At 42.9% G+C, this 19,558-nt stretch overlaps 1 protein-coding gene across 7 annotated transcripts in view; it reads left to right on the top strand.

The window, feature by feature from the left end:
• LRBA (LPS responsive beige-like anchor protein) overlaps positions 1–19,558 on the top strand; it is a 1,301,884-nt gene that overhangs the window by 995,839 nt on the left and 286,487 nt on the right. For all 7 annotated transcript variants that reach the window (XM_033940548.1, XM_033940584.1, XM_033940558.1 and 4 more), the window contains exon 45: positions 7,642–7,782. In XM_033940548.1, the coding sequence (XP_033796439.1) occupies positions 7,642–7,782 (141 nt within the window). The remainder of the gene's footprint in view (positions 1–7,641; positions 7,783–19,558) is intronic.

Below are 19,558 nucleotides of genomic sequence, written 5' to 3'. Positions count from 1 at the left end.
TACAAAAAAAGGATCCATTGAAGATATTGGCTCATATTATTCTTCTATGAACTCTAGATAAAGGAAAGTGAGCCCTCTGAGGATTCTACACACTTTAGAAATGTATTCTGAATATAACACTAGCACAGTTTCTCAGCTTCACACCATTCATCTATGAGGATGACATCCAGGTTCTTCACCTGCTCAGCCCGTCAAGCATAATCGACATTGTTAAGAACATAAGAATAGCCTTACTGAGTCAGACCAATGGTCCATCTGGCCCAGTAGCCCATCCTCACGATGGCCAATTCAAATCACTAGTACCTGGTAAAAAACCCAAATAGTAGCAACATTCCATGCTACCAATCCAGGGCAAGCAGTGGCTTCCCCCTTGTCTGTCTCAATAACAGATTCAAATTACTACATGAGCCCCTCCAAATCAAAAGTTCTTCTATTAACTCCTACTGATATTCAAAACCTAGCCACACTCATTCATCTTAATTCCATACCTATTCCTACTACCCCCTACCCTTAAAATTCTGGGGATTATACTTTATTTATAATTTATTTGTTTTTATATGCCATCGTCCCAGTATAGCTCAGAATGGATTACAAGTTTACATACATATTCAAGTACTGTATATTTATACTTGACAATAAATTAAATTTTCAAAACCAAATTTCCTCCATAACTCTATGCACTTTTCTAAAACTAAGAATGATTAACTATTCATCCTCTACTAGAACTTTCTACCTTAAACATACTAATCCTCTCACTTGTCATTACACAACTAGATTACTGCAATGCCCTTTATCACAGTCTAAGAAATAAACATAAGAACCTAAGAATTGCCGCTGCTGGGTCAGACCAGTGGTCCATCGTGCCCAGCAGTTAGTTCCCACAGTGGCCCCTAGGTCAAAGACCAGTGCCTTAACTGAGACCAACCCTACTTGCGTACATTCCGATTCAGCAGGAACTTGTCTAACTGTCTTGAAACCCTGGAGGGTGTTTTCCCCTATAACAGCCTCCGGAAGAGTGTTCCAGTTTTCCACCACTCTCTGGGTGAAGAAGAACTTCCTTATGTTTGTACGGAAACTATCCCCTTTTAACTTCAGAGAGTGCCCTCTCATTCTCCCTACCTTGGAAAGAGTGAACAACCTGTCTTTATCTACTAAGTCTATTCCCTTCAGTATCTTGAATGTTTTGATCATGTCCCCTCTCAGTTTCCTCTTTTCAAGGGAGTAGAGTCCCAGTTTCTCTAATCTCTCGCTGTACGGCAACTCCTCCAGCCACTTAACCATTTTAGTTGCTCTTCTCTGGACCCCTTCTTCATGTACGGTGACCAGTGTTGGACGCAGTATTCCAGATGAGGGCGTACCATGGCTTGGTACAGCAGCATGATAACCTTCTCTGATCTGTTCATGATCTTCTTCTTAATCATAGAAACATAGAAACATAGAAAGATGACGGCAGAAAAGGGCTATAGCCCATCAAGTCTGCCCACTCTACTGACCCACCCCATTAAGTCTGAGTACTAATGACCTAGTTCCTTAACTCGACCCTCGTAAGGATCCTACTAGGGCATCCCATTTATTCTTAAAGTCAATAACGCTGGTGGCCTTGATCACCTGCTCTGGAAGCTTGTTCCAGTGATCTACAACCCTTTCTGTGAAGAAATACTTCCTTATGTCACTATCGAATTTCCCTCCTCTGAGTTTGAATGGATGTCCCCTCGTGACCTATTCGCCCTTTTCGCCGCCGCTTCATCGACATGTGGACCAGCACTCCCAAGTCTTTTTCTTGGGGGGATGTCTCTCCAAGTAACACCCTGGACATCCTGTATTTGTGTATAAGATTTTTGTTACCAACATGCATCGCCTTACACTTATTCACGTTGAACCTCATTTGTCATGTTGCGGCCCATTTCTCAAGCGTGTTTATGTCACACTGCAGATCTTAACAATCCTCGTACGTCTTCACTACTCTGAATAACTTAGTATCATCTGCAAATTTAATCACCTCACTCGTCATACCAATTTCCAGGTCGTTTATAAATATGTTGAAGAGCAAGGGTCCAAGCACCGAACCCTGCAGCACTTCACTGGTGATGCTTTTCCAATCCGAGTATTGTCCATTTACCCCCACTCTCTGTTTCCTATCCGCCAGCCAATTTTTAATGCGGTATAACTTGTATCATGGTAGCACAGTGTCCCAGACGTTTTCCTTGTTCCACCATGTTTCTGTGATGCAGATGATGTCAAGGCTATCTTTTTGTGCCATAGCTTCTAATTCACCCATCTTATTCTTTAGGCTCCTTGTGTTCGTGTACATACACTTGAGTTTGCAGCCTGTTACTCTCTTATGTTTCCCAAAACATAGAAATCAAACTTATTTCAGGAGCCAGAAAACACAACCATGTTATACCTCTGCTTAAATCTGCTCCCTGGCTTCCTATAACTTACCAGCTCACTTTAAACAATCCTATTTCTGTTATTACAAATTTATTGTTTATTGCATACTCACCCTCTCGCATGCTATGATTTCATAACCAAATCTACTGGTCATACCAAACACATGGCAAAATACTACACCTAAGATACTACAAGGTGCCATATCTACACCTAAGATACTACAAGGTGCCATATCTTATCAGTCACTGCCCCATCCCTCTGGAAAGCCTTACCCTCAAACTTACACTTACAATCATCCCTAGATATATTCAAGAACACCCTTAAAACCTTTCTATTCAACGATGCTTATTATTAAATATATATTTCCACCAACACATATAACCAAATTCCTCCCCCCCTGTCTACTTAACTTTTTTTCTTCCAGTGTAGGCACTGTGAACAAACTGTGTAGATCAGGAGTGGGCAACTCCGGTCCTATTAGGAGGCTTCTCCTCAGCCTAACTGGGAGCTCGGGAGGTTGCGTCTCATGCTTTGTTTTGCTGCTCCGGTTCTGTGCCACGTGTTGCAGTTGCGGGACCTTCATTCCTTTTGGCCGAGTCTGGGAGCGGGGGGAACCTTCCGCTCCTTCTAGGGAGGACCGAGCGGAGAGCGCAGGCCGGGGAGGCGGTGGTTTTCTGTGCATGCACAGCAGATGCCTTCGGGCAGCACGGTCGGCGGAATCACCGTGTAGTGCCCGCTTTGCGCGCCTCCAGTTCTCCAGTGGCCTTTGACCCAGAGTTGCCCTTTGGCCACTGCACCAGGTTCGTGCAAACACCCCGTTTGCGGCCCCAGTGCTGCCTGGAGGTGTTGGAGGATGGCTGCACTGGTGTTTTTGCCTGGGTGATCCACGAGGCGTTTGCAGTGAGCCACCTTTTTAACTCGGTGCTTGCGGGGGACGTTGGTCCTTCACGGACCGGCAGGAGATTTTTGCGGACCGGCGGTTGAAGAAATCTGCTCTAAATCAAGTTTCAAGTTTTATTTAAAATTTGATATACCACTTTAAATAAATTGTGAAAGCAGTGTACAGTATTAAAATCAGGGGGAAGACATCAAATAACAAGACTTTACTGACTTACAAGATACAAATTGGATTGAGGGGGAAGTACAATTTATGATATATGCGGTCTAGCATCTGCTTGTCATATGCATCTTTAGTAAACAAGTCCCTTTGTCACCTACATATAAATTAATTGCTATAATCTTCCGTTCACTATTCATGCTCTTACAGGGAGCCAATGTAGGTCTCTCAACAGCAGGGATGCTTTATTAAACACGCCTGCGTTTCAAACCAATTTGGTAGCGGCATTTTGAAGTATTTGTAACAACTTTAGCAACATCTTGATCTCCATTATAAAGAAGATTCTAATCATCAAAGTGTGAGAGAATTTGTGCATGGATAGTCAGCTTATAATGATCTTTCAATAAGTATTTCTTTGTACACTGTAACAGCCTCATCTGACTAAAGCATTGACTTGAGCTTCCATTGTTAAGTGTGTATCTAAAATATTTATTTATAAAATTTATACACTGCCTATTTACAATCAACATACAAAATAATTAAAAACAATACCTCATAGTATATCAAAGATGGCTCTAAATTAAATTTTCACATATATGTATATTTTCCTCAGAGATAGCTTGGATATAGGAATGCCAAGCCACAAAAGTTATGTCGTATCTCTATTGCGCTTTAGTTGATAAGAAGCAGCCCAACCTTCTATTTTAATCAATATTGTGCATGTCTTTTTCAAAATTAGTACATTTAGTGGAGATTGGCATCAGCTTAAGAAAACAAATCAAGTTATATCAAAATATTAAATCCAATCGGAGATAGTGGGGATCCTTGTAAAACCCCACAATTTGGTTTCTAGGTGTTTGAAAAATTTCCAGCTAATTTTATACTATAGAAACAAAAAGTAAAAAAACCTCTGAACCAATGTAGCACCTTCCCAGTAATACCTAGGTCGCTTAGCAAATATAAGGAAGGAAGAACGAGAGGGCACTCTCTAAAGTTGAAAGGGGATAGATTCCGTACGAACGTAAGGAAGTTCTTCACCCAAAGAGTAGTAGAAAACTGGAACACTCTTCCGGAGTCTGTCGTAGGGGAAAACACCCTCCAGGGTTCAAGACAAAGTTGGACAAGTTCCTGCTCAACTGGATAGTACACAGGTGAGGCTGGGCTTATTTAGAGCACTGGTCTGTGACCTAGGGGCCGCCGCATGAGCAGCGGCAATTCTTATGTTCTTATATAAGCTACCAAATCAAATGCTGATAATAGATCAAATTGAAAAAGGAGGAATGATGAGCTAGTAGGAAAAGTGATCTAATCTCTGAAATCAAAGTACCCTACAATGTCTCTGTACTGTACCCTCTTGAGGTGTGTGGGTTAAAAAATAAAATCTGATTCCCCCCACCCCCCTTAACAGCATTCCCAATTCCACCCCCTATTCCCAAACTGATCCTAAGCAGTATCACAAATTCATAGTAACATGCTAGCAGATAAAAAGCTGTATGACCTATCCAGTCTGACCAACAAGATAAATTCAGAAGGCATGATGTGATACTATTTTATTTTTTATTTATTTAAAACATTTCTTCCCCACTTACAAACTAAGTGGATACCAATATAACATACACAACTGAAATGCATACAAAACAGTCATCACACATTGTCATAAAATCGCCTTCCCAAAAAAAGCTAATAAAAAGTCTTAACAAATAATAAGGTTTTAAGTTGTTGTTTTTTTAAAGACATTTTGGCCACTGCAGAGTCTCAGGTGCCCTGGCAGGGCATTCCACAAACTTAGACCTGCCACTGAAATTGCTGACCTCTGTGTCCTCCTATAGTGTGTCTCTCCAAGAGCTTCAGTTGATAGTTGCATTGCAGATTGAGATCTCAAAGCTCCCGGAGGAGCATACTGTTTCAACACTCGAGTTAAAAACCTGGGAGCCACTTCGTAGGTCACTTGGTGTATGTATGCATACTTGGTTTGTCCTTGCCACAGACCACAGAAGTCTGCCCAGCACTGGCTTTGCTTCTCAATTAGTAGTGTTGCCATGTAATCACTGCTAAGCTTGTTCAGTTCCATGCCTTTCATATGGAATTCCTTTTTCAATGTAGTTACCTTTTTCATCACCACCACCTCCTGCGGCAGAGCAATCCAGGAATCTGGCACCCTGTCTAAGAAAAAGTACTTCCTGACTTTATTCCGGAGTTGGTCTCCCTGCAATCTAAATTAATGTGCTATCCGCTCTGATCCTCCAAAAGGCACTTACCAAGGGTGTCCCTGGTGGGTTAGTAGTAGAGCAGGAATGATCCCTAGATCAGTGATTCCCAACCCTGTCCTGGAGGAACACCAGGCCAATCGGGTTTTCAGGCTAGCCCTAATGAATATGCATGAGAGAGATTTGCATATGATGGAAGTGATAGGCATGCAAATTTGCTTCATGCATATTCATTAGGGCTAGCCTGAAAACCCAATTGGCCTGGTGTTCCTCCAGGACAGGGTTGGGAACCACTGCCCTAGATCAGTGATTCCCAACCCTGTCCTGGAGGAACACCAGGCCAATCGGGTTTTCAGGCTAGCCCTAATGAATATGCATGAGAGAGATTTGCATATGATGGAAGTGATAGGCATGCAAATTTGCTTCATGCATATTCATTAGGGCTAGCCTGAAAACCCAATTGGCCTGGTGTTCTTCCAGGACAGGGTTGGGAACCACTGCCCTAGATGATCCTGCCCCATTATCAGTTTGAAATGGCAGTTCTGACCCTTAACAGCAATTTCACAGCTAGGAGTGGAGCTGCCAAATAAGAGCTCGTATTTCTTATTTGGTAGATGGACCCACACTGATAGTTCCATGAGCTTTCCTGTTCCAGAGCTGTCATATTAAATCCAAGCTGGAAATGAGGCAGGAGCATCATGATCCTCCTGTCCAGTGGCGTAATAAGATTGCCCCAGGTGCTGTCTTCATGGTGGTACCGGCACCTCTCCACCCCCCCATACCCCACACTCATGCCCACCCTTTTTTGCCCCTCCCCCATACCTCTTTAAATCTTCGCTAGCACAAGCAACTAGTCTAGCCTGCTTCTCGCGTTGGTCTGGTTCCCTCTGAAATCACTTCCGGGTCGCGGGGCCAGGAAGTGATGTCAGAGGGAAAGCCAATGCCAGCAGCAGGCTGGAGAAGCTGCTGGCGAAGATTTAAAAAGGTACAGGGGGCATGGAAGGAGCGGGGAGGGGGATTAGAGCGGAGAGGAGGACGCAGGGGGTGCCTCCCACCCTCGCTACATCACTAACCCACCTGAGAAACCTCTACTAAGTGATAATAGGAGGATTGGGGAGTGGTTCCCACTGCTGCTTAGGGGGTGGGAGGATTTCACAATGGATGATATGAGTATTGGCGTGTTGTTGTTTTTTTAAAGCTCCTCCTGTTGGAGATGATAAATTACATTACATTACATTAGTGACTTCTATTCCACCTATACCTTGCAGTTCAAGGCGGATTACAAAAGAGCTAACTGGACATTTCCAGTAACGTTACAATTGTTTTTTTGGTTACAAAAGAGCATATTTCAAGGAGAACTTGCAAATTAGATAGTAAGATGACTGGGACATTTCTAGGTAATATTAAAAAATAAGATTACAATTAAGAATGCTGGACATTTCAAGGGAGCATTACATTTTAGGGATCTGTATTCTTGGTTGATATTTTGAGGAGGAAGAGATTACCAAAGTGGAGGCTTTGGGAGGGGAATTTACCAGGGAGAAGAGGGGGAGGGTTAAGGTATCTGGATAAATTTTTTGAATAGCAGGGTTTTGATTTATTTTTGAAATGTTTTGAGGTCACACTTGTTCTATCTGCAGTGATGATATTTGACACACAGTAACTTACCTACTATACCTGAATGTAACTTGCCTTGAATTACTGAAAAAAAGGTAAGCAAAAATCTAAATTCTTTTGCCGTGTGTTAACTGCAAGGAAAATGTACACTCTTAACCCATCTTTTCTCCATCCCTTTCCCACCTCTGCTGCCGCAATAGTTGCCATACAGATTAGCATGTGGCAAGTGTTGCAATCATGCACTGTTACTTAACCTAGTAAACAGGCGTCAGAGTGAAATAATAATGAATGATATAATCTATTAGTGAAAGTGAGATAATTGAAATAACATTTTATTATATAACATTCTTCTGTATTTTCTCCTCTTAGCCTGTGGGAGCACTGAATCCAAAAAGAGCAGCCTTCTTTTCCGAACGCCATGAAACATGGGAGGATGATCAAGTTCCAAAATTTCATTATGGCACACATTATTCAACTGCGAGTTTTGTACTGGCATGGCTACTAAGAATCGTTAAGTATATCATCTCCTTTTCATAAATTAGTTTAGAGAGTGTATGCAATTAAATAAAAAAAAAAACAAAGATTTCTATCAAAAGTGATAAGTAAGCAAATGATCAAATTGTGACAGAGAGGCCAGTCAGTTCTGCCTGATTTTTTTCCCCTTCCCTTTCCCTGCCGTTCAATATTGCCGTCTGCTACCCAGTTCAATGCTTCCTTCCACCTTCCTGTTTAATATCAAGTTTCAAGTTTATTTAAAATTTCTCAATCAGACTTCTGAACGGTGTATAATAAAAATATAGCTTTCAACAGATAAAACAAAGTCATGGCTTGACAGTTAGGTTGCAGGAGACATGTTCAGCGTCCCACTTCAAAGTCAGATCGGTCGTGCTACACCAGGGGCGAGCAACTCCGGTCCTCGAGGGCCAGAATCCAGTCAGGTTTTCAGAATTTTCCCCAATGAATATGCATTGAAAGCAGTGCATGCAAATAGATCTCGTGCATATTCATTGGGGAAATCCTGAAAACCCGACTCCGACCCTCGAGGACCGGAGTTGCCCACACCTGTGCTACACCCTGAGGCAGCAGATTTGTGAAACGCTGGCCAATGTCAGTGTACCGATCAGCTGAAGATAAGTTGAATAATTTTTCATCTATCTTTTTGAGTTTTCTACAGCACAGAGTTTTCTCAATTGTGATGAAGGTTTTTTGCCGATGAGGTGACCACTCAACCACCTTTAATAAACCACTTTTTGTGGAGGTGGGAGGACCCTTTTCTGAGGCTTTTTCCTTCTGCTTAACTTGTGGAGCCTGTGCTGTTCTGGTATTACACAATTTGACTTCATGCATTAATCTATGTGAAAGTGTTACTATTTATTGACAATTAAAAATGACATGAGAATTTAGAAGGACATGACAAAACTCAGACAAACGGGAACAGATGGAGAGAGGGGAAGAACTTTTTAAAAATGCTTTTGCAGTATGACTGTCCTTTAAAGGATACCTAATTGATCACTAGCCCAGTTTCCGTGGCAATTAAACAGTTCAGATTAAAATTTTAGTACCCCTTACCTTTCATTTTTTTTTCCTTAATTGTTCTTATCTCTCAACTTATTGTATTCAACCCTTTTTCCTTTCATGTCAGTTTGATTTGTGAGACTTTGCACTTGTCTTTACTGGATATTAATTAACTATTAATTTTAATGTATTTGTATTACCCTGTTTTTGCTTTTTATTGTAATTTTGAAAAGGCAGGATAAATTTTTAATAAACTTAAAACTTGAACTACAGTATTTTGAGAAAAGAAAACAAGGGACGAATGAGGGGAGGGGGGAAGGATATTGCCAACAGCAGTCAGCAAGAGTTTGGCCTTCACAAGGGCAATGAGGCTGATTGACGATTGTCCCATTCCCATCTGGTCCCCTTCTTCCATTAAATAAAAGCTCCAAGTAACTGTCCCCTTCCCAACTCCCCCCCCCCCCATCCTTTTGAAGCCTCCAAAATATCCCCCAGCTAAACCAGGAAAGCACAGTTTACTTCTTTATGGTCCAGCAACCAGCAGTCTCAGAAGAACAATAAGCTTGTCTCTTTCCAATTCTGTCAGGTGTATTTATGTGGTGGCAGGGTGGGAACTAGGATGGAGAGAAAGATGGAGACTTTTTCGTGGCGGTTTTCTTAACAGAGCAAAGGGATTGAAGAACAAAGAGCCACCAGACCTTTTGTTTTAACTGAGCAGGAGAATGGGGAAAGCCAGTAGTCTCGTTCATTTATTTTTTGTTGTTGTTTTAAAATGTTATGTGAAATATAGAGGGAGGATTGAACAGAAAATATTGCCTTTGTAAATTACATTCAGAATGTAAGGAGGATTGTCATATAAATTTAGGCCCACCCTTGCAGCTCCTAGATTTGACTGGTTAAACTGAGCTGGCTAGCACTGAATTATAACACTAAGGAGCTTTTTATTGAAGCATATGGACATCTCAGAATGCCCAAATGGATGTCTATATGTTTGAAACATCCAAATTTCAGTTTTGTAAAGACAGAAAAGGGATGTCCAACACTGCAGTACGTCGAAATAGCAAGGGGGCATGTTGAGGATATGTTTTAGGCAAGACCAGGGAAGGCCCAAAATCAGAACATCCAGTGATGATTACTAAATGGGAAAAGGAGAACGTCATAAGTTAGACCTTTTTCAGTCACATCCAGGTTACCAAGCGGTGTTCTGATTTGAACAACTGACCATTGGGGAGATTAAGGCATGATACCTCATTAATCCCCTAGTGCAGTGTATCTCAATCTGTGTGCAGGGGCACATTTAGTGTGTCTTCTGAGATTACAAGTGTGCCGCGGCACACTGAGGAGGAAGAGAGGCGCCTGCCAGCTGACTTCCCTACGCGATATGGCGCCAGCGCTGCCCGATTCGCCGAAGGCCTGCATGTTTCCCCCTTCTCTCTAGCATCCTCCAGCTTCCCCCTTGGCCTTCCGGTCTCACCTTTAAAGCTAATTACAGCAGCCTGAAGAGAATCGCTGGTAGGTAAAATGATTTTATTTTCAATGTAGTGATTGGGGACATGATAGACACTTACAAGATTATGAAAGGCACAGAGAAAGTGGAGAGGGACAGATTCTTCAAACTTTCAAAAACTACAAGAACAAGAGGGCATTTGGAAAAATTAAAAGGGGACAGATTCAGAACCAATGCTAGGAAGTTCTTCTTCACCCAAAGGGTGGTGGACACCTGGAATGCGCTTCCAGAGGGTGTGATAGGACAGAGTACGGTATTGGGGTTCAAGAAGGGATTAGATGATTTCCTGAAGGAAAAAGGAATAGAAGGGTATAGATAGAGGAATACTACAGGTCCTGGACCTGATGGGCTGCCTTGTGAGCGGACTGCTGGGCATGATGGACCTCTGGTCTGACCCAGCAGAGGCAATGCTTATGTTCTTATGTGTCAGTTTTGAGAATTTATATCCGCTGTGTATATAAAAAATGAATGGAAAAAATTGCATTACACAATTAGTAAAGAGGAGATGGGATCTGGGGCAGAGCTTGGGTGGGCCTAGGGAGGTCTGTGATTGGGGTACTCAGTTGATATTTGTTAAACTTAGGGGGTACTTAGCTTGATGTAGTTGAGAAAACACTGCTGTAGGCAATCAGCTGGCATCGACAGCCTTCGACAAGGTGCCCCATGAACGCTTACTGAAGAAACTGTGGAACCACGGGGTGGATGGGGACGTGCACAGATGGATCAAAAATTGGCTGGCGGACAGGAAACAGAGGGTAGGAGTAAAGGGGCACTACTCTGACTGGATAGGGGTCACAAGTGGTGTTCCGCAAGGGTCAGTGCTGGGACCGCTGCTGTTCAATATATTTATTAATGATCTAGAAATGGGGACAAAGTGCGAAGTTATCAAGTTCGCGGATGACACAAAACTCTCCAGCAGGGTCAGAACTGTTGAGGAATGCAAAGAACTGCAGAGCGACCTGAACAAACTGAGTGAGTGGGCAAAAAAATGGCAGATGAGCTTCAATGTGGAGAAATGTAAGGTCTTGCACATAGGGAAAGGAAACTCCATGTACAGCTACACGATGGGAGGGAGGGTACTCGAGAAAGGCAGCCAAGAAAAAGATCTGGGGGTATTGGTAGATAGCACAATGAAGCCGGCGGCACAATGTGCAGCGGCCTCAAAAAAAGCGAACAGAATGTTGGGCATTATCAAGAAAGGTATCACTACCAGAACGAAGGAAGTTATCCTGCCACTGTATCGAGCAATGGTGCGCCCACATCTGGAATACTGCGTCCAATACTGGTCGCCATACCTCAAGAAGGACATGGCAATACTCGAGAGGGTCCAGAGGAGGGCAACGAGGATGATAAAGGGTATGGAGAACCTTTCATATGCCGAACGGTTGGACAGGCTGGGGCTCTTTACCCTGGAGAAGCGGAGACTGAGAGGGGACATGATAGAAACTTATAAAATCATGAAAGGCATAGAGAAGGTGGAGAGGGACAGATTCTTTAGACTAGCAGGGGCAACTAAAACAAGAGGTCATTCAGAAAAACTGAGAGGAGACAGATTCATAACGAATGCAAGGAGGTTCTTCTTCACTCAGAGGGTGGTGGACACCTGGAACGCACTTCCCGGAGAGGTGATAAGACAGAGTACAATTCTGGGGTTCAAAAAGGGACTGGATGACTTCCTGGAAGCGAAGGGGATTACAGGGTACAGATAGAGTTACCTTACAGGACATTGAGCGAATGGGGTATGGATATTTTAGGTTAGGTAGGGAACACTTCCAGGTCATGGACCTGGGGGGCCGCCGCGGGAGCGGACTGCCGGGCACGATGGACCCCTGGTCTGACCCAGCAGAGGCAATGCTTATGTTCTTATGTTCTTATGTTCTTATCAGTGCCTCTCCTTTACTCCGGCCCTCTTCCCTGCTAGCACCCCCTACTGGCGTCTCAGGGCCCATCTGGAGGGCTTCTGCACATGGGCGGATGTCGACGTGATGATGTCATCACAGCGATATCCACGCCCTTCTGGGTATCTCAAGCCGTGGCCGCTACCTTTAATATGCCCCGGCTCGAGAAAGTTTGAGAGACACTGCCCTAGTGGTTGCTTGTTCCCCTCCCTCTCCCCTGAAAGTGAAACTGAAAAGATATTATGTGCATTCATAGCAAATCAAGAGGTTAGTGCGGTGGACTTTAAACCAATGGACCCAGGTTGAAATTCTATTTTAAATCTCTTGTTTTTTTATTGTGAGCCTTCCAGAGACATAACCCTACCTACAGTTCCTAAATATATAAGCCACCTGCAAGCCTGAAGGCTATTGAAGTGGTGCACATTCAGGTTCAGTATGTCGTTTTCTGTTCCTGGAATGCTCATAGTTACAGAATAAGAGCTGGTCCTGGCCCATCGGCTATCTCTTTGTTCTGCAGGGATCTTTGTGTGGCCATTCTTCTAAGAAAGTTGCCAGACAGATGTCTTTGTCCCTGCTGTTTTGCTGTCCATATGTTGGATGTTCTAGTTTGTAAAATAGCTGCTCATGCTGGACGTCCTGACACATTTCCTTTTGGAAAATACACGTGAGGTGGACATCAGTTTTGGATGCTATGAGATAGATGTCTATTCTCACTTGAACCTCCTTTTGAAAATGCCTCTGTTTAAATTTTAAAACCTTATCTACAACTGCAGCTCAACATAGGTCCTTTTAGTCTGGTTAAATATTGTCCACACAGCAGAAAAGGAAGGGAGAAAGTTTGAAATGGCAACATTTATGCAGTTAAAAGCTAATTTAACCATATACAAGTATATTTTGAATGTCAACACCATAATCTTCACCAGTCACCATGGATGTATATTGTTTGCAGGAGAAACATAGATGTGTGTTAAATACAAAACACGAATGAGAATTACAACCTGTAAAATTCTATAGTCTTATTTTTGATTTTGTTAATATACTTCAAAACATTTCATTAACTCTGTCCCAATTTGTGGTTAAAAAGAAAGCTAAGTTAATGTTAAGCGTTCTCAACTTACGTGGCAAAAATGACATTTGCATGTGCTATAGATTCAGTTGCATTGTGGTTTATTGATAATACATTGGTTAAACATTGCATGTTTCTGTAAACCTAAAGGCAATTTATCTACTAGAAAGTAATTTCTTTGGGAAAGCATTAGCAGCATATCATTAATTAAAGCTCGTTAGAACAGTACAAGCAGACATAAATCCTGCATGTAATTTATAGAGCTTAGCTAATTTCAGGCAATTATCTACTAATATGTGCTTAAGTGTTCTTTAACTAAGAGGAGGCTTTTAAATCTTTTAAACACTTTTTTCTTTTCATCATAAATTAAACAGCAAGCTCCAGGTTTAAGGAAATAAGTTAAACAATACAGTATCATACATTTCTAGGTAGCACAGTGGTAACGAAGCAAAGCTGTAATTTTGGAAACAGAATAAATGGATGTGGAAAATGTATGTTAGTTTCCAAATACCTGAACTAATTATTTATTTATTTCTGACATTTCTAAAGCATATTATAGCAGGTTAGGAGCTACATAAAGGCAAGTAGATAAAGGAGGCCAGCATTGTTTGTAAGAATTTTATAAGGTTCGTCTCCTAATGAAAACTCCATTCCCCTTATAAACTGTAAGGCAGGTACTGTCACTACTAATTATTTCTATTTTACTACTAGATATATACAGTGCTGTACACATAATATGCATGTACAGTGGTACCTTGGTTTACGAGTGCACCGGTTTGCGAGAGTTTTGCAAGACGAGCAAAATATTTGCAAAATCAGCACCTCGGAAACCGAGCGTGGCTCGATTTACGAGCGCGCCCCCACAATCCGGCACCCTCCCCCCATGATCCAGCACCCCTGACGCGATCCAGTACTCCCCCGCCACGATTGGGCACCCCCCGCCGCTTCTTACCGTTTTCTGGGCACCGGCACCGGCATGTCTTGTGCGTTGGTGCCGGTACCTGAAGATCGGCCTCCTCTTCTGCTGGGCCTTGAGCATCTGCACATGCTCAAGGCCTGTGAGTTCACGTTCTATCTCAGAGAGAACGTGAACTCGCAGGCCTTGAGCATGCGCAGATGCTCAAGGCCCAGCAGAAGAGGAGGCCGATTTTCGGGCACCGGCACCAACGCACAGGACGTGCCGGTGCCCAGATGACGTTAAGAAGCGGCAGGGGGGTGCCCAATCGCGGCGGGGGGGTGCCCTATCGCGGCGAGGGGGTGCCAGATCGCGGCGGAGGGGTGCCCAATCGCAGCAGGAGGGTGCCGGATCGCAGGGGGGGCCTTCGGGGGGAGCAATGCCGGTTCTCGTGGGGGGGGGGGAAACGTATCAAAGTGAGTTTCCATTATTTCTTATGGGGAAACTTGCTTTGATAAACGAGCATTTTGGATGACGAGCATGCTCATGGAACGGATTATGCTCGTAATCCATTCACTAAACTTACCTTTCCCATCCGATCTGTGGGCAATCCATGGCCGAGCAATCGATTCTCTACCAGTCTTCATGTAAATTAACCCGATCAGAGGTACGCCCCACACCGACCCCACGTATCGCTGCAGAGCGATCCTGACGCATGCGCAGACCATATTCTTGCCTGTAGAAGTGGTCCATGCATGCGCTTGCTCTCCGCACCGGGGGGGGGGGGGGGGCTTTAATGGAACAGAATACACTGCAAGGGTGGGGGGGGGAGCTTGGCCAGAGGTAAAGCGAGCAATGAACTCCTATGCCTGGTCGCAAGGATTTCAGGGCACCTGTCAAGTAAATGTTAATACAGCCCTGCTTTTAACCTGTGGGTTAAAAACATGGGCTTGCAGAGAGGCAGGGTAGAAGAGAGCAGAGAGGCAGGATGGCAAAGAGCAGGGCGGCAGGGTGGAAGAGAGCAGAGAGCAGGGCACTTTTTTGATGGTTGCAGGGCTGGGATTTCAGGTCGACAAGGACTTGAGCGACTGGTCTTCAGCAGTCGCTTATTTTTTAATCAGCCAGCCCAGTCGGTGCTCCTGAATTTGTTTTGTGAATCGCTGCTTTCCTTCTTTTGGATGCCCTTCCCCTCATTTGCATGCATGGATCGGGATTGGATTGGGAGGAAGGTTAGTGAATCGGGTCGGGGTCGCAAACTGGTTGGGACAGGATCAGTGGGCTTAGTGAATCTAGCATTCAGTCCACTGCACTAACCATTAGGCTATTCCTCATCTTTATGATACTACTCATCACCTTCAATAATACCCATGCTCTGTGTCAGTTAAATCTTCAGCTTAGGACCCCACCCCTCCGTGGGTAGGTAGATACTATCTGCAAGTCAATGTGTGCAGAATGATTGAGGTATGTCACCTCTCTTTGTGAGTGAATGAGGGTTGTTGGTTCAAAGAAGCAGGCATTAGGTGTGAGTGCATGAATTCACTTCCTCATAATATCTATTGCCCTATCTGGGGTGAATTATATAGTGGACGCTATGTGTGACATCAGATTTATGAGCAAGGTGTCAGCCTGTGCAATCTCCACTCGACGGATGCTCTGGCTCAGACAGTGGGCAGTAGATTCTGCCTCGAAAGCCATGCTGAGCAGGCTCCCCTTTCAGGAGCAGATGCTATTTGACAAGGGTCAGGATGACCTGATGGCAAGAGTTGGGAACAGTTGTCCCAAGGCCTTACCAGACAACAGACCCCGGATGGCTCAGGGTCCAGGATGGAGTAATTTTCGAGGATCTTGAAGATTCTGTCCTTATGCAGCAGGCCAAGCGACGCAGAGGTCCTTTCAGGGATCATATCAGAGGTCCAGCAGAGGCAGGAGTCAGCAAGCCTTGAGCTCTCACTCCTTCCTAGCCTCTAAGAATACACAATGTCACCAGGAGAGAGCCCAAGCCCCCCCTCCCCCGATAGGGAGCAGGCTGTTGGCCTTTTGGTCAGTCTGGGGTCAGATTGGCAGAGACCGTCAAGTCCTAGAAGTTGTTTGGGATGGCTACAAAATTGAGTTCAAGTTTCAAGTTTATTAGGTTGTTTGTTGAATCGCTTAATCAAATTTCTAAGCGATTTACAATAAAATATACACATATGAAAACGAAAACATTACATACAATTTATCAATTATAACAAAAACAAAGGGAAAGAGAGGGAGAAATACATTTTTTATAGTAAAGAAAGAACATACAGGGAAAACACATAAGGAATTTAAAAAATAAGTGAAAAATAATTAACTAGAATAACACTATATAATAAAATTTACTTAGTTTAAAAATGCGTCTTTAAATAAAAAGGTTTTTAATTCGCTTTTAAATTTCCCAAACACTTTCTCCTCCCGTAAAAACATAGGAAGCGCATTCCAGATCTGGGGAGCTGTACATGAGAAGATAAATTGTCTTCTTGTGCCTATTACTTTTAACGTAGGAACTGATAAAAGATTCCGTTCACTAGATCTTAAAGTTCTTTTAACAGAGTATGGAATAAGTAGTCTGAATAAAAATGCTGGAGTCTTATTTTCTAATGTTTTAAAGATAATAGTACATAATTTATGTGTAATTCTGTGTATGACTGGAAGCCAATGAGCCTTTTTAAGGAGAGGTGTCACATGATCGAATTTTTTAGATTTTGTTATTAATTTAATAGAAGCATTTTGAATAATTTGTAAACGTTTAATTTCTTGTAACGTAATTCCTGTAAATAATGAATTACAGTAATCGATTTTAGACATCACCAGAGAGTGAATAAGAATATTAAGTGCTCTAGGACAAAGGAATTTAGAAATGGATCGAATTTTCCGCAATCTATAGAAGGTGGTTTTAACAATACTACTAATGTGATCATGATAATTGAGTTTATTATCAAAAATTACTCCTAGAATTTTAGTATTTTTAACTAATTGAAGAGGAATATTTTGAATCATAATAGGAGTAACTAAAGAAAAGTTTTCCTTCCAAGGAAACAGCATAATGTTTGTTTTTTTAATATTGAGAGCCAACCTGTTTTTGTCCAGCCAATGATGAATTTGCTCCAGTTTCTCATTAATTGTCAGAATTTCATTTATATTGTTATTATTTAGAGGGTACAATAATTGAATATCATCAGCATAGGCAAAAACATGAAATCCTATAGATTGACATAATGTCAACAGAGGTGCCAAAAATATATTAAAAAGTAAAGGTGAAAGAATTGATCCCTGAGGAACCCCATATGATATTTGTGAAATAGAAGAAGAAGAATCATTGAAGATTACTGTAGATGTGCGATTACTGAAGTAAGATGTAAACCATGCTAGAACATCATCTGTAACCCCAATAGATTGAAGTCTAGCAAGGAGTAATTCGTGATCAATCGTATCAAACGCTGCTGAGAGATCAAGAGATGTTAAAAGCACCGATTGATGATGATCCAAGAAATATTGAATTGAAGTTGTCATACCAATTAGTGAATGTTCTGTACTATGGTGTTGTCTAAAACCGGTTTGATTAGGATGTAACACATTTGTTTGCTCAACAAACTCTGAAATTTGCTTAAAGACGATTTTTTCTGTTAACTTTGCTAAAAATGGAATGTTGGATATTGCCCCCCCCCCCTTCCAGACCGCTTTGTAGATTCTCTGGCCAGCCAACCGGAGAGCGCCCTCAGAGTTCAAGCAACAGTGCAAAGGCTACTGGATCTTCATGCTATAAAGCCGGTCCTGGATGAAGAATCGGGTTCAAGCAGATACTCCATATACTTCATCATGCCAAAGAAATGCTCAGAGGACTGGAGGCCAATTCTGGATCTCAAGTCAGTCAATGCGGTCCAGAAAGTGCCACACTTCCGCATGGAAACTGTTTGGTTATAGCGGCAATGGCATCAAGATAATTTCTTGTCGCCCTCAATTTGATGGAGGCCTCTCTCCACATTCCCAATTTCCCGACCCACAGGAGGTATTTGCAGTTTCATGTGCTGGAGCAGCATTTCCAGTTTTCGGCGCCCCCCCCCCCCCCCCCTTTGGCCTAGCAACAACACCTAGCATCTTTACCATGGTGGTGGTGGCAGCACACCTCCACATTTAGGCGACTGGCTCATTGGAATTCTGTCCAAAGAGGAAGGTGAACTGGTGGTTTGAGAGTGGTGCAACTCCTCCAGGACTTGGAATGGATTGTCAACTTCAAAAAGAGTAAGATGAAGCCGACACAGGGCCTGGAGTACCTGGGAGTCTTGTTCGACATGGCCTTGGGCCATGTTTTTCTTCCAGACCCATTCGGACTGAAGCTCCAGAAGCAGATTTTGGATCTGCTCCAGAGGCCAGCTCCCAAGGCGTGGCACTGGAGTTGATGGTATAACTATAGAGGTGGTCCCTTGGGTGAGAGTGCACATAAGACCCCTGCCAAGACTCCCTCCTCTCTTGCTGGTCTCCTCAGATGGACTAACTTCAGCAACTGCTTCCATGGTTACCAGCAGCAAAGAGCAGCCTGTGGTGATGGTTGCAAGTTCTTTCCTGCAGGGAGGCTTTCCTCAAAATCACAGAAGTAGGCCTCTCCTTATGCATGGTTCTGTCCTTCTTACTGAAAGTTCTCTTGAGGTCAAAGAAAAAGGACGGGGTGTTGCATGTCAAACAAGCTCTCCTCTGGTACCTCAAAATTACTAATGAGTTTCGCGTATTGGATCACCTTTTTGTTCTGACCAGTCATGCCAAGAAAGGGACTTTGGCATTTACAGCCTCGATTTTCCAAATGGATTAATATGGCTATTTCCTCCACATATGTAGGCTGTGGCAGGCAGCCACTGATTGCATTGAAAGCTCACTCCACCAGAGGAGATGCTGCCTTATGGCTAGAGACTAAGGCTGTCTTGCCTGAGGAGATCTGTAGAGCGGTACTTGGTCTACCCTCCTTATCTTTACCAGGTTCTATAGCAGGGGTGTCAAACTCAATCACATAAGGGGCCGAAATCTAAAACATAGACTAAGTTGCAGGTAGAATTTTTTATTAAGAAACTTAGGGGTCCTTTTATTAAGGTACGCTAACTGATTTAGCACGTGCTAAAGATTAGCACACGCTAAATGCGCACCTCAGTAAAAGGACCCCTTAGTAGAAATATAGGGTTACAACCTCTCCAACCTCACGCTGGCTCTGTGATGTAAACAAAATAAATAAAAAAGGCTTTTCCTCTTTCTTTTAAATCCTAGTTCACGCTTGCTGTCTAACACCAGCTCTGGCAGGATACACATTTCAAATCTAGCATAATGAAATCACAAAAATGAAAATACAATTATTTTTTCTACCTTTTGTTGTCTGGTCATTATTCAGATCATGTTGGTCC

Source organism: Geotrypetes seraphini, chromosome 1, assembly GCF_902459505.1.
Source record: "Geotrypetes seraphini chromosome 1, aGeoSer1.1, whole genome shotgun sequence".
NCBI lineage: Eukaryota > Metazoa > Chordata > Amphibia > Gymnophiona > Dermophiidae > Geotrypetes > Geotrypetes seraphini.
This window is presented reverse-complemented; position numbering and strand designations above follow the sequence as displayed.